Consider the following 27,636-nt stretch of genomic DNA (forward strand, 5'->3'; position numbering starts at 1 on the left):
ATTCTTTTTCTTGAAGCTTCCTATTTTTAATAATGTGTCCTGAATTGGATCGATCAATGTCTGCCTCTCACCTTGTACAATGGGATGTCCTAACTGAGCCTGAACTGGATTGCCATTTGCAGAACCAGAGGGCTAGTGGCCCTTGTTGCAAATTCCACATATGGCCACAGAGGGGGACTGGAGCTCTGTTTTGGTGCAGGGGAAAGGGAGCCCTTTTGATGTTATTTGAGACGGGCAGGGAGGGAGGCTGTATGGAATCATTCAGGCTTAGTATTCACACCCTCATCCCTTCCCAGACTGCTGAGGGGTTTGACTTCCCTGCCTATGGAGAGAGAAGTCAGGGTGCAGACTGACACACTGTGCTCATGAAAGACTTTTGTTCAAGAGTCTGGATCTAATCACAAAGGGCACATGCAGAGTCCTATCAACAGCCAATCTCCCTGTCCTAACCCTGCTCACATCAGGGCTGCTTGAGTATCGCTAAGACTGAGGTTGGTCAGCACCCCCATTAGAAGGAACTATGGAATTTTGAAGAGAGGGGTTCTGATGAGGACCACTGACGCAGGCATGGGGAGCCCTATGAACTCCCGGAAATAGCAGGAGAGGCACTGAACCGGAAAGGGAAGTGCAGCTACGCAGATGAGAGCTCCAAGTATTGGAGAGTCTGGCCCTAATGACAATATCATCTCTCATGTTCCCATGGCTGCTAATGCCATGATCTTGATTCAAGTTTTCTGATTTGAATGGATATGTCACTTACCGCCTCTTGGTTCCTCATTGATCAGAAGCAGCATCCCTTCACTCTGATAGCAGTTTCCCGTAAAGGTTATGATGAATGGCCAACAGTCTTTTCCTCAAGAGAATCTGAGATCTACTGATTTAATCTAACTCCCCTTGGTGGGGTGGAACAGCATTTAATACCAATTCAGAAATATATATATCAGGGATTGAACCCAGAGGTGCTTAACCACTGAGACACATCCCCAGCCATTTTTATTTATTTATTTATTTATTTATTTATTTATTTATTTTTGAGACAGGATCTCCCTACATTACTTAGCGCCTTGCTAAGTTGCTAAGGCTGGCTTTGAATTTGGAATCCACCTGCCTTCACTTCCCAAGTCACTGGGATTATAGGCATATGCCACAGTACCCGGCTGGAATATAACACATTTTAAGGAAGTTTTCAAGAAATACTTTTTCCAGTAATACCCTAGGAGGAGTTAGTCATACCCTGGAGTTCATTAAACATGGACCAGAAATTTATTGGATAACAAATAAAAATGACTTTCTGACCCCCTGACCCAGATGCAGGAGAACTAACGTCTGGAGATGTTGTTTGATTGTAGCCCCGCTCAGTGTGATCTACTACAGCTCTTCTGACTGTCACCGTTGTTAACTCATCACAAATGATTTGCTGGAGAGTTGAGAAAGTCCTTCAGAAAGCCTGAAAGATCAGAATCAGTCCCCGAGATGTGGGCCAGTTGTCATGGTGATACTATTGTAGCATCATCACTTTATTTATGAACTAAATAAAAGAAATCTCTTCAGTCACATCTGTTCAGTATGAGCCATTTCCTTTGGAGTCAGGACATATAGGAGGACCTTCCAAGAGTTGCCTACTTTGTTGGGGAATAGAAAAAGGAAAATTCAGTTGAGATCTATTGTCTACCTGAATGCTTCTGCAGCAAAAATTGCAAACTCTCTCATGGGAGCTTCCTGGGGACTAAGACCAAAGTTGGTTTGCAGGGCTGAAATCTGATGTCATGACTGCAAAACTCATTGGTCCGTCAATGTGGAAGCTTGGCCCCTGGGCCTTGTGTTGGCCTCCTCCAAGCTTAGATGATGTGAATGCAACTGGGTTCTCCAGAACCCAAGAATGTCAAAGTAGCAGGGCCCTTGCTTCAGGTTACCACATTTTAATTGCCCTAGTGGGAGGAAGCAGACCTTGACAGCAACAGCTTGCTCAACTCCTTGCTAAACATATAGTGCTGGCTTCCACTGTCACCTTTCATAGCACCCTGTGTTTCCCCTTACTCCAAGTGACAACCTTATAGTTGTGTGTTTCGGTGGTGGTTTGTCTCCCTCGCATTTTATACCACTCCATGTAGGCTGATGCTATTTTTTTTGCTCACCATTATATCCAGCATCCAGCATGGTTCTTATTGAATGAATGAATGAATGAAGAAATGAAGGGAAAATCCTAGGTAGTAAGGGAATGGGGGTTCCAATTTACAGAGAAGAAAACAGGTTCAAAAACATAAAGAGCTGCCCAAGGGCATGCCTTAAAGAAGTGACAAAGAAGTTGGTTTGCAAAAACATAGATCGTGATTGTGTCGCAGAGGGAGTGGTCGCTGGTTGTTCTGCCCATGTCCCCCACCCTCCACAGATCCCAGAGTCCTGGAGGACTAACAGCCAGAAACACCATGGGAGCTACCACTTTGCTTTCTCAGGCCTCCTGCTCTGGCCACCGTCAGAAAACCCCAGGGAGAGCACAAGTCCTTACAGCCTTGGCTTTGGATTTCAGCTTCTCCAGGCCACAGACTCGTGTGTCACCCTGTGTCTCGGGTTATGTTTTGTTTTTTCCCTCTTTCCTTGAAATGTTCCTTTTACACTTTCGTACCCAGAGGAGGTTGGGGTTTATTTTGTAATTATGTCTACAGTCTTCATTGCCTAACATGTGTCTGAGCATAAAAAGAAAAAAAAATTAAAAAGCCAGAGGCACTTGCATCTGTTATTTTTTGCTTTGTGTGCACTTCAGAGCTTAGCAGAATCACCCCATGGTGGCTAGAGGATCTTCCAGACAGTTGAGACCAGCACTGGTGTTTCTGATGCTTTCCCAAAGGGAAAGATGAACAAATCACGCAGTCTCTTCTCTATTTAGGAACTGGAGAGACCTGAAGATCAGGTCGCTGTGGGGCACAGCACCCAGAACAGAAGAATCAAGAATGGAACTTACCAAGGACGTGGAATTCACAGGAGAAGCTTGGCTGTTCTGGGGGCCTCTACCAAGGCCTTTACCTGTAGCCACCCAAGAGAACAGGAGACACAAAGCTAAAGGGCAACTTCCTTGCCTCAAGACTAGGGTTAAGACCCCAGAGACTGTCCTCTCCCACCCACCCCTTCTCAAGGAGACCTCTCTGTGCCTGCTTACCTGGGGTCTCAGAATCTCCTTCCTTTGACAGGAGGAGCCTTGGATCCAGAAATTCCTAAACAAAATGTTTCAATCAAGGAGTAAGGCTGCCACCAAAAGCTGGTGTGCTGTGGAAGCAGGTGACCCTCCAGATAAGAAGGGCATGCTGTGGTGGTCTCAGGGCTTCCCTCCGCCCTGTCTACACACACCTCCAGTAAGAAGGCTACAGTGCTCCTCTGCCTCCTCTCATGATATCTTTGTCACCGTGACACAGATATTTCCCCCAGCCCATGGACTGGCCACCTTGGTCTCTAGGTGCACAGGCAATAAGAGGGGAGCCACATTGATTCATTGAAAAACTGCTCCTTGACCTCTTTCATAGGCTTTAATTCCTGTCTTCCTTATCCCCACTGCCAAAGGCTACTTACCCCTTCTATTCCTTTGACTTCTCCTTCTCTTGGACAAATGACTGATTATAAAGATGATCCCCAAACTGGTAAGCAGTACACAAATGATAAGGATGGACATCCTGGAAGGAATTAGAGCCAATTTCACATCCCTTGGAAGGAACCACCATTTGGTTTTCTGCTCCATTTCGCCTTTTCTGAGATCTGCAACCGCCACTCCCAACCCAGCCATAGTAGCTCCTGGGAATTGTATTGCTTTAGAGTGACCCTGTCTCCCATGGACCACACATGCATAGACCTAGTGGACATCTGATCAGGCTGGGCCAGTGAGCCCCTTCCTCAGAAATCAACTGGGAATTGAGATTAGGAAGATGAAGTCTCAAACTGGCCAGTCTCATGAACGGAGAGGGATAAATCAAGATGCCTTATTTTGTGGCAGAAGGAGGAGGAGGAGGAAAAAAGGAAATATCAAAGATCAGTACAGAAAGAAAAAGAAGCAAAAAACATACAGGAGTAGCCGATTACAAGGGGAGATGAAGTCTGCAGATACTCCTGGCAATTTCAGAGGTGGCTTCATCCCAGCCCCAGCATTTGAGACACTGCTCACTCCTTAAAATAAATGCCCCCCCCACCTCCCGGGTTAAATTAAAGTAGCTAAAGGCAATTTTTGCTGCTTCCAAACAAGAGTCCTAAACTATTTATATATAGATATTTTTCTTTTGAGGTACTAGAGATTGAACCTATGACCTTGTGCATGTTAGACAAGAGCTCTGTTTTTGTTTTTTTTTTGTAATTAATTTATTCTTTTTTTAAGAAACCAAATAGTCCTATTGAGGATAGGTAGTTCAGGTGGAAAGTAATATGCACCTGGAAAGTAGTATTATGTTGTTGGATCCCTTCCTTCCACTCCCTTCCCAAGCCCATCTGTCTTCTAAGACTCACCTGGAGCGGTCGGCCTTGTGGATGATTCTGGAAGCCCTGCAGCTTCTGTTCTTGTTGCCTGGTGAATCTGAATCACAAAGGATTACTGAGTAAGTGGGGCCCATACCCAGGTCCTTCCTCGGAGCCTTCCAGCTGCAGCTCTACCTGCCATTCACAATCTCCAGAGAGCGAGCACCTATTGACCTCCAGCAAAGCATAGGCACCAAGCACAGTTGTATAAATGTGCCCTGCACAGGAATCAAGACTAAGAGGACAGGTCGGGAGTGGAATCCAGGCCGTGGTCACTGGACCCCATGCTCCTGAAGCACCTTTTCCAGGTTTGTATGAAGGCCCCACGTGGACTACAGATAGCCCGTGGTAACAGACCCAGGCTGAGGGCCACTCCCATAGGTGGGAACAACCAGAAGGCCAGTCCTCGGCTTAAGGAACAGATCAGTAGGTGATGTAACTGTCACATGCTTCTGACAACCACAAAGAACTCAGTGGGAGAAGTCCCACCACAGTCACCCACATTGCCTCCTCTGAAAAGATTTGGAAGGGGCGTGTTCATCTAAACTGAGGAACACATTTAGATGGACTTCTGTCATCCTGAGCTTCAAACTCAGGACGTGCTCTACAGTGAAATAAAAGCAGAAGCACACAAAGCAGGAAGACACCACAGTGAATGACACCACACATTCCCTGTGACATTGGCTAGGTCAAGCACCAGCAGGTCAAGTGTAAACAAGGATCTCTTTCCAGCCTAGGAAGGGGTAGGGTGGGGATCCCTTAAGTCCTCTGGTCTGTTTTCCTACTGTCCTTGTGCTCCAGATTGTGATTAAAGTCTTTACTTCTAGAAGTGAAAACAATAAGAAGCCCTCCCCCCAAAGACAAAGGCTTTTAGGTGCAAAAAGAAGTTTCCAGGATTCAGCAGAAGGAGTTCATGAGTGAGCATCTGCCCCCAACTAGCCTCTTCCAAGGCCTATCAACCGGCTTGCCACAAGGGAAGGGATGTTCCAACAGTGGACAGTGGTCCCAGGGACCAGACACACTCGCTTTCCCCAGACTCCCAATTAATCCCAGCACCATGCATGACTACCATACCTTGGAGGGAGAGACCATGTCACCCCCAGAGAACCAGGGGAGAGCCTGAGTTGGTACTCCCATCTTCTGAGTTTTTACCACACCGACAAATGCACAGCCCCCTGGGTTACCCAAGTAAAACCACTGACAGCCTCTACCTTTTCCAGACCAAAACTCGTTGGCCTGGCCTCCTCTGCTGTCAGTCACAATCAGCTCTGTAAAATCCATGTCAACCCTGGCAAAGTCTCGCTGGATGCCACACCAGTACCAGCCCGTGTCTTCCTTGGTCAGGCAGGACACAGTGATGATGAATTGGCTTCCTGTGTCCTTCAGGGCCACACGGTCCGTGCTGTTGTGGGTCAAAGCAATGATGTGGCAGTAATCCCGGAAATAGCCTCGGCACCAATATTTGGTATGATGCTTATAGTGGGCGTCGTAATTGCAGCTGGCAGAAGCTGTGCCTAGCATGAAGCTTTCCTTCACTTTTTTGTCCATGACCATGGCATCTGTGAAGACACACACACACACACACACACACACACACACACACACACACTGTTATTCTTCCAAGCATGCTGCAGTTTCTCCCCGCCTGTCCACCTGAAAGATAATTAAAGAATTGGAGGCTGGTTTTTAATTGCCTGTTTTCGGTAGACAGCTGAGCTGTGTCCTGCTAAAATTGGTTATAGAATATCTTTGGACAGAGGTCTTTAAAAGAGGTAATCAAGTTAAAGTAGGATCACAGGAGATTGTCCTTAATCTAATATGGTTAGCATCCTTAATAAGTGAATAAGAGATTAAGATATGGAAAGAGGGATGACCATCTGGGGTCACAGCAAGAGGATAGCCTACAATGAGCCAAGGAGAAAGGCATCAGAATGAAACCACATCTGCAGGCACCTTGGTCTTGGACTTCTTTCTACCCTCCATAACTGTGAGGAAGTACATTTCTGTTGTTTAAGCGATAGACTGTGGTATTCTGTTACGGCCGCCCTAGGAAACCAACATGGCAACCCCAGAGAAGTCTCTATTCCTGGTCTAAGGGACAGTGCACTAGAGGCCTCTTGCCATTGCCTGGTGGGGAGCCTGGAAGAGCCGGAGGTTCTCTGTCAGCACACCCTCTGTCCCTGGCTACCCACCCTACCTTGGCAGCCTCAAATAGAAAGTGAAAATTGTGGAGGCTTCTACTGGCTGCATGGGGCTGAAGTCAGAGGGGCTCAGGTTCTGAGCCAGGAGTTTACTATCTCCTCCATGCAAGACTGGCCATGGGCACCTCTATCACGTCAGGATATTGCCTACTGAGGAACTCATGCACAACAGGTCCAGCAAAGAAAAGAGATGGCACGGCAGAGCTCATCCCTCTCAGCCCTCCAGCTGCTGTGTGCTAGGCGTGGGGTGTCACCAACCTGCAAAGCATGCTCACATCCTAGATGTCATTTGTTCTCCTAAAAAACCCACAGGGAGGATCGCATGATCCTCGGGGTTGGGGGTGGGGGGGTCACACTGACACTGACCCAGAGACCAATGCAGCAACTCCAAAGGTGACACCGCTGAGCGGTGACACAGCAGGGCACACCCCATGCTCTGAGTGAGTCCCATCTTCGTTGTCAGGCATAGGCAGAAGGAAAAAGTAGTGTGGACACATCTGCACAGATATTTTTGAGGGGAAAAAAAGGAAGGGAAGGGGAATTTGGGTAAACTAAAAGAGAAAAAAAACAGAGCCCTCATTTTAACCAAGGGTTCCAAGCTCCCAACAATCCTCTTGTCAGAGGTAGGTTCGAGAATTAATAGAGACAAGACCTCTTTTCACCTTTTATTTCCCCACTCATTTAAGTGGCTCGAGCTAATAAGTAGGGACTCCAAACAGGAAGAGAGAAGAAAATGCAAGGTCTCCAGGAAGGTCACAGCCTGGAGGGCAGAGGTGTTCCTTCCTCTTGTCTTACCTGAAAGAAGAGCCAAGGAGAGCAGGTCCCATGACTGGACCTTCAACTGGAACGACAGGAAGAACCCAGGGACCTCAGGAATTTCTGGATCTGTTCAAGGAAAAACAGGTGTGTTTGGGCTTAAGAGTTTTACCCCTCTTTGGAGAGATCAGTGAAAAGTGGGAACCACAGGTTATTGCAAGCAGTACTGGTGTGTATAGCTAGCCCAACTGTCCACTGAACGATGGCACCTCATCAGAGGGATGACATTTACCAACACAAACTTATTATTTATGGGGCAACTAAGAATATTCTGGGCTTCCCAGCAGAGCCAAAAATAGCCATGGAGACACCCCTCCTGGATAAATCTACTCTGGCACATGGCGCTGTGCCGACACTCAGAAGAACACAGACACACACGTCGCTGCTGGCACACATTAGGTGTGCAACCACACCCTGTCTTGCTAATGCTCTGGGTATTATCAGAGGCCACTGCTTTTGCCCCTTCACCACTCCTGAGACCAAATGCCTATCCAGATGGGGTGGGGGGGGGGAATCCCAGCAAAATTCCTAACTAACCTAACTCCCAGGGGAATGCTGCCGGCTCACCTGGGGAATGTGGTTAGGAGTGGAGCATGCCAGCTGTCAGGAGCAGTTGTGTCTGAATCTGCAACACGGGAGCAGGCAGAGGTGTCAGCAGCCCGGGCAGCAGTCTTCAGTATTCTTGAGAGCTTTCCTAGATAGAGCCGGGACAAATCAGGGAGGTCTGTCCATGAAGCAGCAGCAACGGCAGCAGCTTCCTCTGATTCCTAATGGGACTCATCCTCTGACCACTCATTTTAAGTTTGACTCCTTGAACCACCTTAATTTCTTGAAGCTGGTTGCTACTTATCACACTCCAGAGCTAGCACTCTCACCAAGGGCCGGATGTGGATGGTTTTCTAGATCATGCAATAATGTCTTCCCTCAAGAAAGGAGAGCCTTCCTCTAACACACAGGAACTCAGCATCTGGGCCAGCAGTAAGTTTGTATCATGGTAGGTGTTTTGCCTACATTAATTCATTTACTCCTTCAAAAACCTCTATGAGTTTGACAAACAAATTGCATGGGGGGTCGGGGTGGAGTGGAAGGAAGAGAAAGAGAACCCATAGATTAAACTGGATTAAAGAGACATAGGGACAAATACTTATTTGCATCCTGTTTTAAAATAATTCATGTCATTAGGTAGTTGATACGGATAAGAAATATTAAGAAATAATTATTAATTTTGTTTCAGATGTGATCATGGTATTATAATAGCCAGACTTCAAGATGGCTCCTGGTGTGCATGCCCATATGTATGGTCACTCTGAAATTGATCATACAGGCTGGTCTGTGTGAGCAACAAAACATGGCAGACATTATGGTGTACACTTTGGATGCTAGATCATAAGAGGTTTGCAACTTCTACCTTAGTCTCTTATGCTGACCCCTCTTGGGGAAGTCAACCACCATGTCCTGAGGACCAAACAGGCTATAGAGAAGCTCAGGCAGAAAAAAGCCAATCTGCCAGGCGTGTGAGAGCCACCTTGTAAACAGATCCTTCAGCCACAATCAAGCCTTCAGATGACTGTAGACCCAGTAACCTCATGAGAGACCAGGAGCATGAACCATCCAACCAAAATATCCCTTGAATTCCTGACTCACGGACAGGACAGCACAAGATATAATTGTCATAAATCTCTAAATTGGGGGGATAATCCCTCATGCTACAGTGAATAATTAATAGAGATATTATAGTCCTATTTTTTTTGTGTGTATGTGTGTGTGTGTGTGGGTGGGTGGTGCTGGGGATTGAACCCAAGGCCTTGTGCATGCAAAGCAAGCACTCTACCAACTGAGCTATATCCCCAGCCCCACATAGTCCTATTTTTTAAAAGCAGTTCTTTCCTCTGTCAAGGCTCTATTGCTCAATATTGCTCAGAAACGTTACTATGAAACCAAAGAAAATGCTGGCAGAAAGAGGAACAGATTGTGCGCAGATACATAACAGCAAAATGCCCAAGATGTGAAAATGTCACATGTAAAGCAAATGAAAGGGCTAGAGTTACAGAGAATGACCGATGTGTGTCCTAGCCTGCTGAGTACAGCTTGTTGTTGTGAGTTCCACTGCTCTACCTGCAGGGTAGAATTAATTTTTATTCTATTTAGATGTGTCAATAAGAAGGCAAATGGGAACTAAGAATACGCTGAGTGAGAACTTTAAAACATCTTTAATAAGTACAAAAACCAAAATGTTTACAGATGAAATCATTTCATGTCAGGACAACAGAGTAAGGCAAGTGGGTGTGGCCACAAATGAGACAAGGTTGACCATAAATTGATCATTTTTAAAGCAGGATAACGGATATTTGAGACTCATTACTGTAGTTACTCAAGTTTGTATATTAAAAAGTAAAAAACGAAAACACTTTGACTTGAGTGTCAAATGAGGAAAATGGAGGTTCATAAATTTAAGGAGCTGGCCCAAGTTCACACACCCAGTAAAGCCACTGGGATCTGATGCTACATTTGGAGAGGGTAAGGGGAACAAGTAAAAAGAAAAATTCCTCTTTCCATTATAGTATACTTGTTTCCCCAACTGCAGCAATATATAAAGTTGTAGAGCACTTTAGAGTTTACTAAAAGACTTTACATACTGTGTCATCTGAGTGACTGGGGCAAGATGTGGCCCAAACTTTCTTATTCCTTCCACTCAGCTCTAGTATCTAAAGGCAGAGTTTCTGTAGAAAATGTGCACTTAGTTGTAAGAAACTGAATACACACAATGGCGAGACCATATAAAAACAGAAATCTGACTCATAACCTCCAGCAACCCGCTCAAAAGCCAACACCTTATCTATAATATACAATAAACCAGCCTGTGCTAAGTTAGGCTTAAAGGAAATCAGATTATTATCTCTAGTGACAATTTAGGAAGCCAAAAATAAACCCTATAACAATCCCCACAAATTGCTAGGAGTTAATTAATAAGTGATGTCATCCCATTTTTTTTTTTTTGTACTAGGGATTGAATCTAGGGGCACTTAACCACCGAGCCACATCCCTAGCCCTTTTTGTATTTTATTTAGAGACAGGGTCTCACCAGCTTTCTGAGGGCCTCACTAAGTTGCCAAGGCTGGCTTTGAACTCACAATCCTCCTGCCTCTGCTTCCCGAGCTGCTGAGACTACAGGCGTACCCCACTGCACCCAGCCATTCCCCAATTTTTGTCCCAACTTCCAACTTAGGACCAACCAGATATGCACCCTCAACCAATCATACAAAATGCCCCCACTTCAGTTAGCCTACAAGTTCCCCATCCTAACACCTTCCAATCAGGACACAGTTGAAGTCTTTCCTTTTACCCTCTGTTAAAAAAAGTTACCTGGACTTCAGTGGCTTCAGCACCTTGAGTTTCTCCATAGTCAAGTTGAAACCAACTCAGTGTAAAACCATAAAACAGCACTTAATTTTAATCAGAAACCACCCAACTGGCCTCTAATGTGGGACTTCGATAAATACATCAAATCAAAATTCACTTGATCAGTTATACAAATAATGTACAAATATATTTGTCTTGCTTCCTCAAATGCCTTCTAAAAGTCCCCCCACCCCAACCCCTCTCAGGGTCGTCCTCAACTACTTGCTGTCTAGTGCAGCCCAGTTGAATGCTCAGATAAGCTCATTAAAATTTTAGTGTTTATCTTTATCCTTTAGCCTTCCCACTCCTCTGCCTGCCTGTGAGCATTTTCCAAAGGCTAGCGATGGTGGTCATCTTCTTTGCTACAGCAAGCTCAGAATAAATAGACTTTGCTTCTTCTCACTAAGCAGGTCTTTATTTATTTTCACACTCAACTCAATAAAATAATAATTTTAAAAGGTAAGCAAACCCAGTTACTCAACGTTCACCTTCGTTCTAGATTCTTCCTATGGAGAAGATGGAAGCAAATCTCCATTTTATCTGGGTGGTCCTTTAACCTACTCTCTTAGAATAGAAGCCCACAGCTACCCTTTACTATCTGGCTGCACAAGGACCCACAGGAGACTCCCGTGACACTAATCTCTAAACCTGAAACCAGGGTGGCTCTCCCTATGTCTAACCAACCTCCTCACCAATGATTTTTGGTTCGTCTTTTTGAGTTTACTCTAAAAAGGATATTTTCTCTCTAAGGACTTCCTCTGGGCTAGTGCAACACCTTATTTCAAGAGATTCCTATTTGGCAAAAAAATGCAAGCTGTTGTGGCAATCAGGGGTTCAGGGAAGAAAAGGGGAAGGGAGAGAAAAAAATAAAAGTAGTTTTGAGGGCTGGGGCTGGGGCTGGGGCTCAGTGGTAGAGCGCTTGCCTCGCATCTGTGAGGCCCTGGGTTCGATTCTCAGCACCACATAAAAAATAAAGGTATTAAAAACAACAACAAAAAAAGCAGTTCTGAAACCCAGGAACTAAGGCTCGTCGAATGATATCAAAGGACCAGGACAGTTAGGTGCTCTGACTTGAGGGAAGTAGTGACTTTAAATCAAGTTTCCAAAAAATAAAGGGCGGGCAGGGGCTACATGTTGCTATAGCAACTGGGTTAGAGAGTAAATTAAGAGTCATAGTGTGAAGATTACCAGGAAACAGAGCTCGACAGCACTTCCCCTTCATTCTCCAACAGGGTAGAGTTTATAAACTCAGGACCTCTATCTGGGGATGTTCATTAACTAAAACCAAAAATTAAGAAAGGGGTAAAGTTCAAACTTGATACTTCCTGGCTTGAAAGAAAGAGAAATAAGGACCCTTTGCTAAAATAGCAATGTTAGCAAGATAAATTTGGTTACCAGGCTCTGGCCCAAGATTAGGTTTAGGAAGTATTTCCAGGAATGGCTGAGATACCCTTATGCTCTTGGTTTAATTGGAACCTTCATCCTGCTGCACTTGTCAAGTTAATACACCTGGAGTGAGCGTCCACACACAGCTGCAGATTTGGAGGCCAAGCCAGAGATGCCTGGAGGCTCCTGGAATGCCTGGAGCCACACTCAATGTGGGAACAATAATGAGTGACACCTGTCCTGTCAATATCCTGATTAATTAAAGATCAGCAAAAGTAGCTAAGGCAAAACCCCCACCAATTGTCACATATATACACTGTAGCTTGAACCCATCCATCTGTTAATTGTACATAAGGTGAGCTTGAGAGTTTGGATTTGAAGTTATCAGCGCTTCCTTAGTGTCTGAGAATAGATGGCAGGAAGCTTGGATTTTTCCCCTAGGGCAGGCCTGAGCTTAAATCCACTACTTGTTAATCATGTGAATCACAGGCAAGTTACTTAACTTCTCTGTTGCATCAGTCTGTTTTTTCTGTGAAAGGGAGATAAAAAAAATAGTTGCAGTACCTACCTCACAGATTGTTGGGACCAAAGGAGACTGTGCACATGGAATGCTTGATGCAGAGAAAGTATTCAATGAATAAACTGTTGGTTGTCTCTTTTTGCCCTACACCCACTACTCCTCTTAGAATGAAATGCTAGGGGAAATGATCAGGGCTCTTTCTCGAACAATAGGTGAATAGTTTATAAAGTTGGCAAGTGCTCTGATCAGCCCAGGAATCAGGAGCAGGGTGTCCTGGGGAAACTGGTAAGAAGGTGAGCATGCCATCTAGCTCCAGGTAACCAGCAGGCTGAATGGCCCAAGCAGCTGGCTGGGTCTTCAAGCCCCAACTGACCAGCAAAGAGCCATACAACAGTTAGTGATCATCTTTTATTTACACAAATACATCTCCGGGTGAATTCAGCAGTGTATGACCCCCTTCAGCTCAATTCAATCCTCCTGTTCCCACCCTCTTCTGGGAATCTTCTGAGAGCAGGTTCTCTTCTAGAACTCAGACACCATCACATAGGTGTCCATCCCAGTTAGAACCTCCTGTCAGTAAGTCAAGCAGACACCCTTCCAGTTCCATGACTCCTTCTGTTTGGGAAGGAGGAACACAGTCATTAATACACTATCCCTCAAGTAGGGCCTCCAGGAAATTGAATTAGAGAAGAACAAGGAAAAAATAATGGAGTGGAAGAAGAAGGTAGTAGTGATGGTATCATTGCAGGCAACTAGCCTTCACTGGGCTCCCGACCTAGTGAAGGAATCAAGGGTACCTGGTTAGAAGGATAGGCCCACAGTGTTGATGCTGAATCCAAAGGTCAATGAGACAGAGGCATTTTTCCTGGACAACTACCCAGAAATTTGCTCAGTGCCTGGGTTGGTGGGATCAGAGGACTGGCAGACTCTACAGGTTTTGAGGATCAAAAGGTAGGTTTCCTTGAACTTCCTTATTTTGCAAGCATAGATGACAGGGTTCATCATGGAGTTTGCATGGGACAGCAGGATGCTCAGGAGCATCACATACTCTGGCACCTCAATGTTAAAGTACAAAATACAATTGATGAAGGACAAAGGCAGCCAGCACAGAGCAAACCAGAAGAGAACCAGAAACAGGGACCTGGCTGTCTTGAACTCCCGCCCATAATACAAACTTGTCTCTTTGGAGCCAGAAAAGCTCTGATTGAGTTTGTTCCGGATGACATAGAAGATGTCCATATAGATGGTGCACATGATTATCAGAGGGATGAAGATCCAGGTGAAGAAGCTGAAGAAGACCATGTACTCCATGCTCATGACAGAACGGAAACAGCATGGATGCAAGGTGTCATTTTGGGGGTACCTTGAGGTTTGCTTCCCATTCCAGCCAAGCATGGGGGTCAATCCCACCAGGAAGGACACCAGCCAGCAAAGACCCAGAGCCAGCCATATTCTTCTTTGAGTGGTGACCCTCCTGTATCTGTTCGAATGGAAAAGAACCAGTGAATTCACAGCAGGAATTATGGAGATAGGGGAGGAGGTGAGGGTGGGGGGACCCAGCACACACCCTCTCGATTCCTCAATCTTCTGTTAAAAGAGGAGAGCTCTGATAGTCTATGGTGATTCTAAGACAAGACGAGCAGACACTGATTAGAGAACAATTCAGCAGGACTTCTCTAAAGAACAACAATTTAGAATGGGTCAGGGATATGCTGTCTAGAGTCTGGTGTCTGCACACTCCAGTCACGGCTCCATTTGCAGCTCAGGAATTCTTCAATGCCTAGCGTGTAAGATGTATCGAAGTCTCCAGGGATCACCTACCTGGCTATTGTGCAGAGGCTCATAAATTACACTACGCCTCTCCCTCCCTTCCCTCTCCCCGAATCTGCCCCTGTATGTCTATCTACAGAGTCGTCCATACCAGGCTCTCTCCCCAAGAGAAAAGAGAAGAATCACAGACAAGGCAATTAGGACACATGGGGAATTCAATGTCTCCACTTGGCTGTCTATTCTCCTCACGTAGTCACATGTTCTTAGCACAAAGGAGAACTTTTTTAGGGGAGGGACAAAAGCTCTCGTACCTCCCAAAAAGAAGAAAAAGAAAATATACATTCTACGAACCCCTTTCTCAACATTGTGGCAGGCATAGAATAGTCGCCATGGTCATGTCAAAGTGCTTTAGAGCCCTTACCAGACTATCCAGGGAGTCCCCGTTTCCCCCTTGAAATGTCCCTCTTGGCAGCAATCTACACAGACTGCAAGAGGGACACTAATATTGTTAAGTGCTCTCTACTCAGTAGACTTCAATTAACACTCACAACCAACTGGAGATATGTTTATGATAATCTCCATTTCATGGATGGCAATGGTGAAAAGAATAGTAATTGTAGCTACCATTTATTGAGCACAGTCTATGGAACAGGAATTTTCTAAGGACTTCGCATGTGTTACCACATTGAATCTGATGAGGAAGGTGCAATTATTATTCCCATTTTATAGGTGAAAAAAATAAATAAAAGAAATCACAGACAAGTAACATAAGCAAGCTGGAAATGGTGGACTTGTGATTGAAAGGAGATGAGTCTGGCTCAGAGCATCTTAATCAGAGCATCATCTTATGACACAGACGAGGAAACGGAAATTGAGAAAGTTAAATAACATGCCCAAGGTCAGATTGCAAGGTCAGAGATTTGAACCCAGACTTGTTTACCTACAAAGCTTTGCAAGCTCCCTCACCAGGCTCTCCCCCCAAGACCAATGCAATTAGGACACGTGGGGAATTCAATTTCTCCACTTAGCAGTGTGTTCTCCTCACAGAGTCGCATGTTCTTTGTACAAAGAAGAACTTTTTTTGGAGGGGGAAAGCTCTCGTACCTCCCAAGAAGAAGAAAAAGACAATATACATTCTAAGAACCCCTTTCTCAACATCATGGCAGGCAGAGAATAGGAAGCAAAGTTAAAATACTAGCCTACGTTTGCAAAGCAACACAACCTTCTGTTTGTCTTCCTCTTATTCCAATTATTCCAATTTCTCCTAAAACATCTTTGCTGTAGGTTTTACTCATTTCTAAAACTCAACAGCATTTTCTATTAAAGATGCATCAAACTTTTTTTTTTTAGCTCCTCTGGGGACTGAACACAACCCAGGGTCAGTGGAGAAGGGCTTAGAGCATTCCTCTGAAAACATTCCTGTTTCTCAATGATAAGTCTCAGCTCATCATTGCTAAAATCTCACAAACTCTCACCATATAGTGAGAAGACATTTGTTGTCTTCTATCAACGTCAAAGGCTAATTTGAATTCATTTTCACTGGAAAAGCCTGCAATCTGAACTTTGTAGCCCCTTGACCAAGATGAGGAAACAGAAATTGAGAAAGTTAAATAACATGCTCAAGGTCAGATGGCAAGGTCAGAGATTTGAACCCAGACCCCTGCAGCATCCCATCCCTCTTCAAGCAGGTTACCTGACAGTGAGCTTGACCCGCAGGTATCGGTCCACAGCAATGGCCAGCAAGGACATGATAGAGGCATGGGTGAAGATCAGCAGCACGCAGGACATGAAAAGACAGCTGTAGAAGTGCATTGGGATGTCCAGGCTGATGACAATGGCGAAAGGTATGACCAGCACCCCAACTGCAATGTCAGCCAGGGCTAGGGAGACAATGAAAAAAAAGGTGGTGGTCCTCAGACTGGGGTTCAGCTTGACCACCCAGATGACCAGTATATTGCCCACCATGGCAGAGAGTCCAATAAAAACCTCCAAGGCGATGTAAGGAATTCTGACCCATGGCAGGGTAGTGCTGTTGTCAGACATCATCCTCTCCCAGAGGAACCTCCCAGGTGACCCGTGGGCCAGCAGGATTCGTATCTAGCAGGATTCGCAGCCAGTGAACCTAGCTCTTGCCAGACATCTTCCTGGAAGTCTACAGGCAGCAAGTCTGAAACTCAAAACTCACTCACTGCTTCTCTTCCGCGGTGGGGCAATCTCTTGGAGACCCTCTCCTTAGACAGAACCCATCACAGGATGACCGGTTCCAAGCCCCTTTGTGGGCCACACATCCCTGATCTCCCAGAAACCCGGAGGACAGTTCATTGTGTACTGAATCCGAAAGTGTTGCTGTTCTTAGTTCCTGAGACAGGACACACTCAAGGCCTGTGCCTTCTTCTGCCGCCACCCCCTCCCTGGGCTTTTCAAGCCCCATCAAGATAAGCAACCCTCTTCAGGGTGTTTCAGGAAGTGAGATAGGCCAAGAGGAAGTACAGAGCCAGGGACTCTAAGCAAAAAGATGGAATGAACAGTAGAAGGTGGCGTGAGTAGCACAGAAGAGGCTCAAGATGAGATTACATTTCAGAATCCATTCATTCAGGCACTGGATGAGAGTGGGTGGGTGGAGGAGGAGCTGGAAACACTGACTACATGATACCCTTGCTTTCCGCTTTCCTCGAAGAAAGATCCCGTGATAAAGACACACACACAGGGGAAGCAGAGGAATAAGAATTAGATTTTGGTAACAGCCCCCTAACCTTAGCCAGAACTTATTCCTTCTTGGTGCATACTAGCAAGCACGGAGAATTCAGCTGCAAGTGTAGACTCGTTGCTGAGCACAGCTGGTACCCAGCCTTTGCATCAAGGATCCTTTGTCAAAGGGACCAGCAAAGAATCCCCGCTCAGGAGAGCAAAAGCTCAGCATGTCCAGGGAGCTTCACTGCAGAGCCTCCATCTCGCCTTTGCAGTTTACACCCCCAGAAAAGTCTCAGATGTCTTCTCACTTGCACTGGCCTGTGTCAGACCTATTTGAGGAACAGCCAGACAAGAGGACCACCAGTTGTGCAGAAAAAAGAGGAAAGGTAAGGTGTGTACATAATCAGCTGGCAAATTTTTCCACTCTTGCTCCCCAAGCCCAAATAGGAACAGGCTTCTATCCAGGAACCAAACCCCCTTTCTCTAAAGCTGATCACCTGGTCCCCAGCTTCTGGAAACCAAATGCTTGGATGCAATTGTTATTTGGTCCAGGTGCTTTTCAGAGCTGCCCCACAGAAGTCATTTCAACCAGGCAAGTTAGAGAGACAGCAAGAAGGAACACTTGGACCTAAGCTCACAGAAGTGGGATGAAGAGTTCGTAATTTTCACCTTAGGCACCTATATATGTTTTCCAGTCAACATTTTTCAATGAGGCATTTGAGTAAGAGCCTGTCAGGCTCCTCTTCTTCAGCTCTTCTGCACAATCCACTGATCCTCCTTCAACGTCCCAAGTTGGTCCCAGCTGACCCATCTCGTGCTCACCCATCCCAGATGTGTCATTTCTCCTTGAACAAACTCCTCAGATATTCATGGGAAGTCCTCTCCAGCCATATTTCCAATGTTTGCTGTGCCCACACCCCTGTACTGAGGGGGGGCCTTGCAAAAATTCACCAGCCTCCCATGTGGTCTCTCATTCATGATTCTACCTCAACTGCTTTCTTTTTCTCTGCGTCAGAAGAGGAAGTTACTGAAAGAAATTTCTACCCTGTTGCATGATAAAAGCCTTTCTTACCATAAAGTACTCTGAATCTTGGTCAATCACAGTTAGAAAAAACAAACAGTTCCCTAACACCCCCTCACCCCCAGCTATCTAGTGGTACCAAATAACCTTATAAGAGACAAAGATCTTCCTATGTAGGGATGAGTGGTGTTGCTTGGTTGTTGGTGACTGTGCAGGTAATGGGTGGTTTCCTGAAGGGAGCTGGCTTCCTGGGGCCTGCCTTAGCACAGTCCAACCTGTGAGGCTGAGTATGGATGGACCCTGGCCTGGTGGCAAGACGGGAGCAGAGACTTTGCTGGCGAAGGGGTGTTGCTTATGCAATGGGCAACTCCTACATCTAGCAAGAAGAAAAACTGATGGCTGGTGTGTAGTCATGGTGAAGAAGGTGGAGTGGGGCAAAGGTGGTCAAGGTCAGGAACAGTGCACGAGCAACTGCTCAGCCCTTGGAAGTGGACTGGTGGACTGGCATTATCAGGAACGTGTCTGGTACGTGGATCTGGAAACCTGGTCAGTCTGTGCTTTCACATTCTTTCCCCTTTTGTTCTCCTTCATTACCTGGGGAGGTTCTTTTGGAACCAGCCCATCTCTGCTGGGGTAGAAAAACCGGGGAAGGGGGTATGTGTCCAAGACTAGTCACCCAGGAGCGAATAACCCACTGGAAGAGGAAGGGCAGGAGACGTACTTGGGGCCACCAACCTAGCCACTTCTTCCCACCTGGGAATTCTGCCCCAACACCTGTGCACCTACCTCAGGGGCTTTTCTGTGAACAAGGCAGGGCCTTCCTTGGTGTTTTCTGAAGAGACACGGGGGTAATTTGAGGGGTGAGGGTCAAGGTTCTACCAGTCACTTTCCATTTCAGCCCATGAATGGGCCCTGAGCGTCCTGTTCACTCTAGATTAAAAATGGAAGGGCTAGCTGGGAGAGAGAACAGACAGGAACCAGGGCACTGGTTGCTTCCTTTACCTGTTCCTCCACCTGCACTCACAGCCCACCCCCAGGCTTGGTTAAGTGTTAACTTCACTGCATCTTCTCTCCCTTATTGGCCTTGGTCCTGAGGTGACCAGAATGATACTGCTGAAACCGCTCCCACCCATCGCCAGTCCCCAAATTAAAAGCCACTTTATCTCCATAGTGCCTCCATATTGCCATTCAAGTCCACGTTCCTTGGGTATAGAACAGCTTTCAGTAGAAGCCCTTCCACAATGGGATCTCACAGTCTCTGCAGGCTCCTGTCACCTGCTTCTCCCCTAGAAACCATACACTCCACCACACCAGGGAACCTGTGACTGGGTCATTCTCTTTCACTTCTTCTCCCCTGTACACACCCTCTCTTGGCCTGGCCAGAAGGCCGGTCCCCTGGAGTCTGCCTAGAAAATAAACTGGCCGTGGGTATATAAGGAGAATCATAGAACAGCTAGGACCTGTCAGGTCCTCTCTGTGAAGTCAGGCACCATATTAAACATTTTCTAATTCACAGTCTCATTCAACGTTCTCTGGTGGAAAAGACATTGTCATTACTGCCAAATAAGAGGAGGCTCAGAAGGGTTAAATCACTTGTCCCAGGAGCACAGCTAAGGAAGTGGCAAAGCTGGCATTCAAACCCAAGCTGGTGGCTTCAGAGCCTAGGTTCTGAAGGATAGCCTTTCCGAAGTGGGGGAACACACGAACAAACATAGGCAGGAGCTTTCAGAAGTACAAGGAGCCCCTGGTTTTGATGTTGCTCTATTACCAACATCAGATCAATATCCTCAGATCTGGAAAAGAGAGTGACCCCGACAATTATGGGCACAAAACAAAAGCGTAAGATGTTTGGCAACTGCTCAGAGTTAAAAAGAGATGGCAGAACCAGAGACGATTGCACAATCAAGCTGCTGGTGAGGCTGGGCCTCAAGGGGAGTTCTGGGCCAGAAAGAAAACCATTTATGGGATAAAAGTGCAAAACAATAATTTTTTTTTTTATATAGAGCAATAGAGTATAAGTGAAGTGTGATCCAGGAGATTTCCCCACCTAAAAGGAGAGCCATGCCAGTTTTTAGCTCTACTGGAAGAACTCAGCTCCAGGGTTTGCAAATAGCTTCTACTTGAACTCAGAGAATTAACAGCTCTGAAAAATGTTCATTTTAACTTGCATTTTAGTATCTTTTTTGTTTGGGAGGATCTTTTAAAATTTGCCTGTGTGGAGAGGATTTGTTAAGTTAAAACCAGGCATTTTTATTTAAGAAGGTGCACTGAATTGCAATACACACAAAGCACATGAACGGGTGAAAACAACTCTGAGCTGCTGGGGTTGCTCTCAGGACACCCTGGGTATCCTAACTACCTCATATCAGACCATGTGGGGGCGCCAGAGTCAGTCAATATTGTGAATATTCATGAGCTTAATTTCTTTCCTACATGTGTGTGTGTGTGTGTGTGTGTGTATATATATATATATGTATATATATATATATATATATATATATATATGTGTATATATATATATATATATGTGTATATATATATATATATATATGTATATATATATATATATATATATATATATATATGTGTGTGTGTGTATATATATATATATATATATTATTTAAAGTGTTAAAAAAAAAAAAAAAAAAAAAAAAACCTCCATTACACTGCAGCAGCAAGAATCTGGAGGAATCATAGGCCCTGAATTGCAGGGAAAGGCCTCACTAGTCCCACACTCGGGCCTGGAGCCTCCTGGGGCCTGACACACCTAGGCGAAGCTGCAACTTTGCCCCTGGGGTTCTGCTTAACATCCTGAAGGGCTGGCCAGAGAGACAATTCATTGGATCTTTTGCAAGCATCCCAGAAAAGACTAGAAAACTTTACTGCTCACCTCCCCAAACTGCAAAGAACAGTGTTTGAAGAAACTCGAGGGGAGGACTTCTGGAGCCCTAGAACTGTCGAGACAGGATGTCGGGCGGCAGGGGCGGAGGTGGCAGCTGCTCCCCAGGGCTCTTTTGCTGACTGCACTGCACAAAATCAGCCTGCTCGCTTCCCCTTGGCTCCATCACCACTTCCCCAAAACCTCTTATTTTTACACAGCTTTAGGTTTGCTGGCCAACAGCAGAGGCTTCCAAAGAACCAGGGCTCAGAGTCATGCCCGAAGGTAGCTCGCCCGCGTGCCCGCTCCTCACCATGTTCCCTTCTCTGCCTCTCTGCCGAGCTTCCTCTATGAGGCTGATCTGGAGCCACCAGGATCTTCTTACTCCGGCCTAGTCTTTCCAGCCACTCCAGCTGGAAAGTGGAGCTGGGACTTGCAAGGCCGTAAGTAGAGCTTAGTGCTGGCATAAGGAGAGGTGAAGCCTGGGAAGCCAGGTCAAGGGTCCTTAGCCCCAAATTAGGAGAAACCCTGCCCAGAGAAGGGGACCTGCAATGGGTGCCCAGCCCCCACCTGCCATCCACCCATCCACATGGAGCGTATCCTAAGGTCTCCTACTCCAAGTGGAGGATCTAGAAGAGGGTTCAGCTAATCCTAAAGTTGTTCCATGTTCTAGGCACTCAAAAAAAAAAATGAGGAAGTGTTTGCACTACCTTGAGTCTTAAGCAGTAGTATCAGTTTTAAGCCTCTGAAAAGCGTATTCCCGCGTCCTTGCTGACGCGCTATGCTCAGCAGTGGCCACCAGATGGCAGCACCTTTCCACTGCCAAGAACTTCAAACACAGCCAGCGACCTCAGAGGCTGCAGATAGGCCACTGCCTACATGCACTCCAGTCCCACATAATGATCCAGGACGGTACCAAGTGCAATCCTTTATGACTCAGGAAGGTTGAGAAGCTGCTTTGCCTTTCAGACCCAAAAACAGTATTGGGCCGAACGCCGTGGTTGCATGCCTGTTAATCCCAGCGGCTCTGGAGGCTGAGGCAGGAGGATTGCAAGTTCAAAGCCAGCCTCAGCAACTTAGCGAGGCCCTAAGCAACTCAGTGAGACCTTGTCTCTAAATAAAATGCAAAATAGGGCTGGAGTGTGTCTCAGTGGTTAAGTGCCCCTGAATTCAATCCTTGGTATCAAAACAACAACAAACCAGTATTGGTGTTTTGGTTTATAGTGTGCAAAGCTCTTCACACACTCCACCTCATTAAGTTAACAAAACTCCATAATACAGGTAGTAGTAATCACATCTCAGAGAGGGAAACTGAGGCAGAGGTTGAGTGATCCGTTCGGGATTGTACAGCTGATAAGCAGCAGCACCAGGATGGGAGCCCAGGCCCTGGCATCCTGACTTAAGGTGAAGATGGAGGCAATCTGGGAGGGGGTTGCCATTAGGAGGTCTTACTGGAATTTTCAGGAACCTGCCACATGTACCTTATTGTCCCTCCTTTGGCACCCACCAATCTCTGACCTATCTTCTTCCTTCATTGGGCACAGGCCCACTGGTCATTTTTCCTGCCTATCTGGAGCACTTTCTTCTGAGCCCATGATTTCTCTAAATGCCCTTGGGTCTCTTCACCAGCCCCCTGTGGTCTCCCCTCCCAGGCCAGGCTCCTAATCACCCACACTCGGTCTCCTCCAGCCCAGTCAGATGTTACCCACAGTGACAGAGCCTCATCCTGTGATTTCGCATGGTCTGCCATGGATCCCAATGTCATTCCCCAGACGATTAAACACCAGCAGGTGCAGGAAAGAACTCTGAATGGAACAACTGCGGATCCTAAGTATTTATAGCAAGGGCATGTCCTGCCTCTCCCCCGGGCCTTTTTAAACTTTTGACCTAACAACTCCTTAATGAATTGATGCAAGCCCTCCTGCCATAGTCACATAGACAAGTAACCTCCCCTACTTTAATAGCGTGTGTCCTCCCCTCCCACTCCACAGGGACCTTCTGTTGTTATAATCCTCAGAGCTGCCATTGACAGGATGCCAGCTAACATGTACCAGGCACCTTGCTGGGTGTTTTACACATATCACAATCCTACACGAGCCCTGCAAGTAAGTAGGAGGACATCCATTCCACAGATGAGGAAACAAAGGCTTGGAGAGAGTTGAGTGGCTTATTCTGGGCAACAAAGGAATCAAGTGGGAGACCTGAGGCCTAAATCCAAGTCCATCTTGGCTTCAAACCCTGGCTCTTTCCAATAAACCATAGAAGGACAGTCTAGTACGGATTATCCGTTTGGGGCAGAAACTCAGCTGTCCTAACGAGGAAGACTTGATTCACAGGTTGGGCTAGCTACTGAGGGCAGCACATTTTGTGTCGATTGTCTGCTTTCCAGCTGCTGCCAAAGCTCAGCTAAGACTTTGTACCGACCAGTGGAAGGCAGCCGGCCTCTGTGCCTCTATGCTCTCCGCTCAATACTCCTGCATCTAGTCCAGGACCGGACCCTGGCATCCTGACCATGCCTTCCCACATGACCTTACTCCCCCTGCTTTTTATTAAAGGTTAATAGAGAAAACTGTCCCTAGAAAATAGATCTCAGCACTTCCTCATAATCAAAGATACCATGTTGCTAGGTCTATTTGTATGCTTCGTGGGAAGCCAGGCACGGGGGCACACACCTGTAACCCCAACAACTTGGGGGTCTGAGGCAGGAGAATCACAAGCTCAAGGCCAGCTTCAGCAACTTAGCAAGACTCTGCCTTAAAATAAAAAATAAAAATAAAAAGGGCTTGGGATGTAGCTCAGTGGTAGAGTGCTCCTGGGTTCAATCCGCAGTTCAATAAAATAAAGTTTGATAGGATACTTTTCTCAGTGGAGTTGAGTGCTTAAAAGAGGTTGCTTTTTTGTTTATTTTTTTATGGTGAATTATGATTGTTCACAATAGTGGATTTCATCGTTAAAGATTTATACATGCATATAACATAAATTGATAAATTTAATTTCCCAGTGAAGAAGCTGAGAGGCTGCTTTTTTAAAAATTGGTTCTCTTTAGTTATACATGACAATAGAATCCATTTTGATATAATTATTCAAGCATGAACTATATCTTATTCTCATTAGGACCCCGTTCTTATAGGTATACATGATGTTGGGATTAATTGTGTTGAATTTATATATATATAAACTATGTCATATTCATTCTACAATCTTTCCTTTTCCTATTCCCCTCCTTTCCCTTCATTCCCCTTAAGTCTAAACTACTGAATTTCTATTCAACCACCCCCTCTTATTATGGGTTAGCTTCCACATATCAGTGAAAACACTCGGCCTTTGGTATGTTGGGACTGGCTTATTTCCCTTAGCATGATAGTCACCAGATCCATACATTTACTGGCAAATGTCATAAAGCCATTCCTTTTCGTGGTTGAGTAATATTCCATTGTGTGTATGTGCATTTTCTTTATCCACTCACCTATTGAAGGGCACCTGGGTTGGCTCCATAGCTTAGCTATTGTGAATTGTGCTGCTATAAACATTGATGTGACTGTGCCATTGTGCCATTGTTGTAGACTGATTCTAAGTCCTTTGGACCTATACTGAGGAGTGGGATAACTGGGTCAAATGGTGGTTCTATTCCCAGTGTTTTGCAGAATCTCTATTCTGCTTTCCAGAGTAGTTGCACCAATTTGCAGTCCCACCAGCAATGTATGAGTGTATCTTTTTCCCCACCTCCTCGCCAACATTTATTGTTAACTTGTATTCTTGTGTTATATAATACAATGCAAGTGAAATGCATTGTATTATGTCTGTATTAGCTCTTTTTTTTTTAGAGAGTGAGAGAGAGAGAGAGAGAGAGAGAGAGAGAATTTCTAATATTTATTTTTTAGTTTTCGGCGGACACAACATCTTTGTATGTGGTGCTGAGGATCGAACCCGGGCCGCACGCATGCCAGGCGAGCGCGCTACTGCTTGAGCCACATCCCCAGCCCCTTAACTTGTATTCTTAATAATTGCTATTCTAACTGGAGTGAGATGAAATCTCAGTGTAGTTTTAATTTGCATTTCTCTAATTGCTAGAGATGTTGAATATTTCTTCATATATTTGTTGATCTTTTGTATTTCTTCTTTTGAGAAGTGTCTGTACAATTCCTTTACCCATGTATTAATTGAATTATTTGTTTTTGTTTTTGTTCTTTATATATATCCTGGAAATCAACACCCTATTGAGGTGCAGGTAGCAAAGATTTTCACCCATTCTGTGGGCTCTCTCTTCATGCTCTTGTTTCCTTTGCCATGAAGAAGATTTTTAGTTTGATGCTGTCCCATTTGTTGATTATTGATTTTACACTTTAGGAGTCTTGTGAAGGAAGTCAGTTCCTAAGCCAATATGGTGTAGTGTTGGGTCTACATTTTCTTCTAGTATGCGTAGGGTTTCTGGTCTAATTTCCAGGTCTTTGATCCACTTTGACTTTTGTGCAGGGTGATAGAGGTTAAATTTTATTCTACCACATATTGACTTTCAGTTTTCCCAGCACCATTTGTTGAAGAAGCTATCTTTTCTCCAATGTATGTTTTTGGTGCCTTTCTCTAGTATGAGGCATTTGTATTTACACGGGTTTGTCTCTGTGTCTTCTATTCTGTTGGTCGATGTGTCTATTTTGGTGCCCATACCACGTCGTTTTTGTTACTATTGCTCTGCAGTATAATTTAAGATCTGGGATTGGGATGCCTCTGACTTTGCTTTTTCTCACTAAGGATTGCTTCGAGTATTCTGGGCCTCTTATTTTTCCAAATGAATTTCATGCCTGCTTTTTCTATTTCTATGAAGACCATCATTGGAATTTTGATAGGAATTGCATTGAATCTGTACAGTGTTTTTGGTAGTATGGCCATTTTGATGATATTAATTCTGCCTTTATAAGAACATAGGAGTTATTTCCATCTTCTAAGATCTTCAATTTCTTTCTGTAGTGTTCTGTAGTTTTCATTGTAGAAGTCCTTCACCTCTTTTGTTAGATTGATTCCCAAGGTTTTGTGGGTTGTTGTTGTTGTTGTTGTTTTGTTTGTTGAAACTATTATGAATGGGATAGTTTTCCTAATTTCTCTTTCAGCCAATTGGTCATTGGAGTAGAGGAAGACAATTGATTTCTGGGTGTTAATTTTGTATTCTGTTAATTTGCTGAATTCATTTTTGAGGTCCAGATGATTTCTGGTAGAGTTTTTTGCATCTTCTAAATATAGGACATGACCCTATTTAGAGTTTGAGTTTAGCTCAAACTAACAGAGGTGGTCTGAGCTCTTCTTTTCCTATTCATATCCCTCTAATTTTTTTCTTCTGTCCAATTGCTCTGGTGAGAGTTTCAAGGACTATGTTGAACAGATGTGGTAAAAGTGAGCATCCCTTTCTGGTTCCTGTTTTTAGAGGGAATGTTTTTAGTTTTCCATTTAGAATGATATTGGCCTTGGGTTTGTCATATATAGCTTTCACAATGTCGAAATGTGTTCCTTCTAACCTTGTTTTTCCTAGAATTTTGAACATGAATGGATGCTGTATTTTGACGAATGCTTTTTATGCATCCATTGAGATCATCTTCTGATTCTTGTTCATTCTTGTCTTTAAGTCTATTTAGGGGATGAATTTTGTTTATTGATTTCTGTATGTTGAACCCTGGAATGAACCCCACTTGATCATGGTGCACTATCTTTTTAATGTTTTTTGTATGCAACATGCCAATATTTAATTAAGAATTTTTGCATCTATGTTCATCAGAGATATTGGTCTGAAGTTTTTTTTCCTTTGACATGTTTTTGTCTGGTTTTGGTTTCATGGTTGTACTTGCTTCCTAGAATGTGTTTAGAAGAGTTCCCTACTTTTCTATTTCATGGAATGTTTTGAGGAGGATTGGTGTTAGTTCTTCTTTAAAGATCTGGTAGAACTCAGCTGAGAATCCATCTGGTCCTGGGTTTTTCTTTGTTGGTAGGCTTTTGATGGCTTTTTCAGTTTCCTTACTTGAAATTGGTCTACTTAAATTTTCTATATCCTTATATAATTTGGGTAGGTAATATGTCTCTAGGAATTTATCAATGTCTTCAAGATTTTCTAGCTTATTGGAATATAAATTTTCAGAATAGTTTCTGATTATCCTCTATATTTTAGTATTGTTTGTGGTAATATTTTCTTTTTCATTATAGAATTTTAGTAATTTGAATTTTTTCTCTTTTGGTTAGATGGCTAAGGGCTTATCAATTTTGTTTATTCTTTCAAAGAACCAACTTTTTGTTTCATTGATTTTTCGAATTTTTTTAATCTCAATTTCATTGATTTTGGTTCTGATTTTTAATTATTTTCTTTCTTCTATTGATTTTTGGTATTGATTTGTTCTTATTTTTCTAGGGCCTTGGAATAAATAATGTTAGATAAATAATAATCCAACATTATTTATTTTGTATCTTCCTATTCTTTTAATGT

At 44.6% G+C, this 27,636-nt stretch overlaps 1 protein-coding gene and 2 long non-coding RNA genes across 4 annotated transcripts in view; 2 read left to right on the top strand and 1 right to left on the bottom strand.

Annotated features, from left to right (window-relative positions):
* Nucleotides 1–1,240: 1,240 nt before the first annotated feature.
* Nucleotides 1,241–17,314, bottom strand: Adora3 (adenosine A3 receptor). Its single transcript, XM_027940244.3, has 8 exons — nt 16,277–17,314; nt 13,691–14,293; nt 13,021–13,181; nt 7,488–7,577; nt 5,703–6,050; nt 4,483–4,549; nt 3,562–3,662; nt 1,241–1,622 (listed from the first exon to the last, which is right to left on the bottom strand). Exons 1-8 carry the CDS (start codon nt 16,627–16,629, stop codon nt 1,552–1,554), a joined length of 1,794 nt encoding a protein of 597 aa, XP_027796045.2. The 5' UTR covers nt 16,630–17,314; the 3' UTR covers nt 1,241–1,551.
* Nucleotides 8,076–9,250, top strand: LOC114096758 (uncharacterized). 2 transcript variants are annotated; one of them, XR_003583481.3, is made up of 2 exons: nt 8,076–8,502; nt 8,743–9,250. It is a non-coding gene; the product is annotated as an uncharacterized lncRNA (long non-coding RNA). The 2 variants fall into 2 exon arrangements; XR_004618741.2 differs by having other exon boundaries at nt 8,076–8,486.
* A 1,215-nt stretch (nt 17,315–18,529) lies between the features above and the next one.
* LOC114096759 (uncharacterized) overlaps nt 18,530–27,636 on the top strand; it is a 39,201-nt gene continuing 30,094 nt past the window's right edge. The window contains exons 1-2 of the long non-coding RNA XR_011708902.1: nt 18,530–18,820; nt 21,395–21,616. This is a non-coding gene — a long non-coding RNA (uncharacterized lncRNA). The remainder of the gene's footprint in view (nt 18,821–21,394; nt 21,617–27,636) is intronic.

Source organism: Marmota flaviventris, chromosome 10 (assembly GCF_047511675.1).
Source record: "Marmota flaviventris isolate mMarFla1 chromosome 10, mMarFla1.hap1, whole genome shotgun sequence".
Classification (NCBI taxonomy): domain Eukaryota; kingdom Metazoa; phylum Chordata; class Mammalia; order Rodentia; family Sciuridae; genus Marmota; species Marmota flaviventris.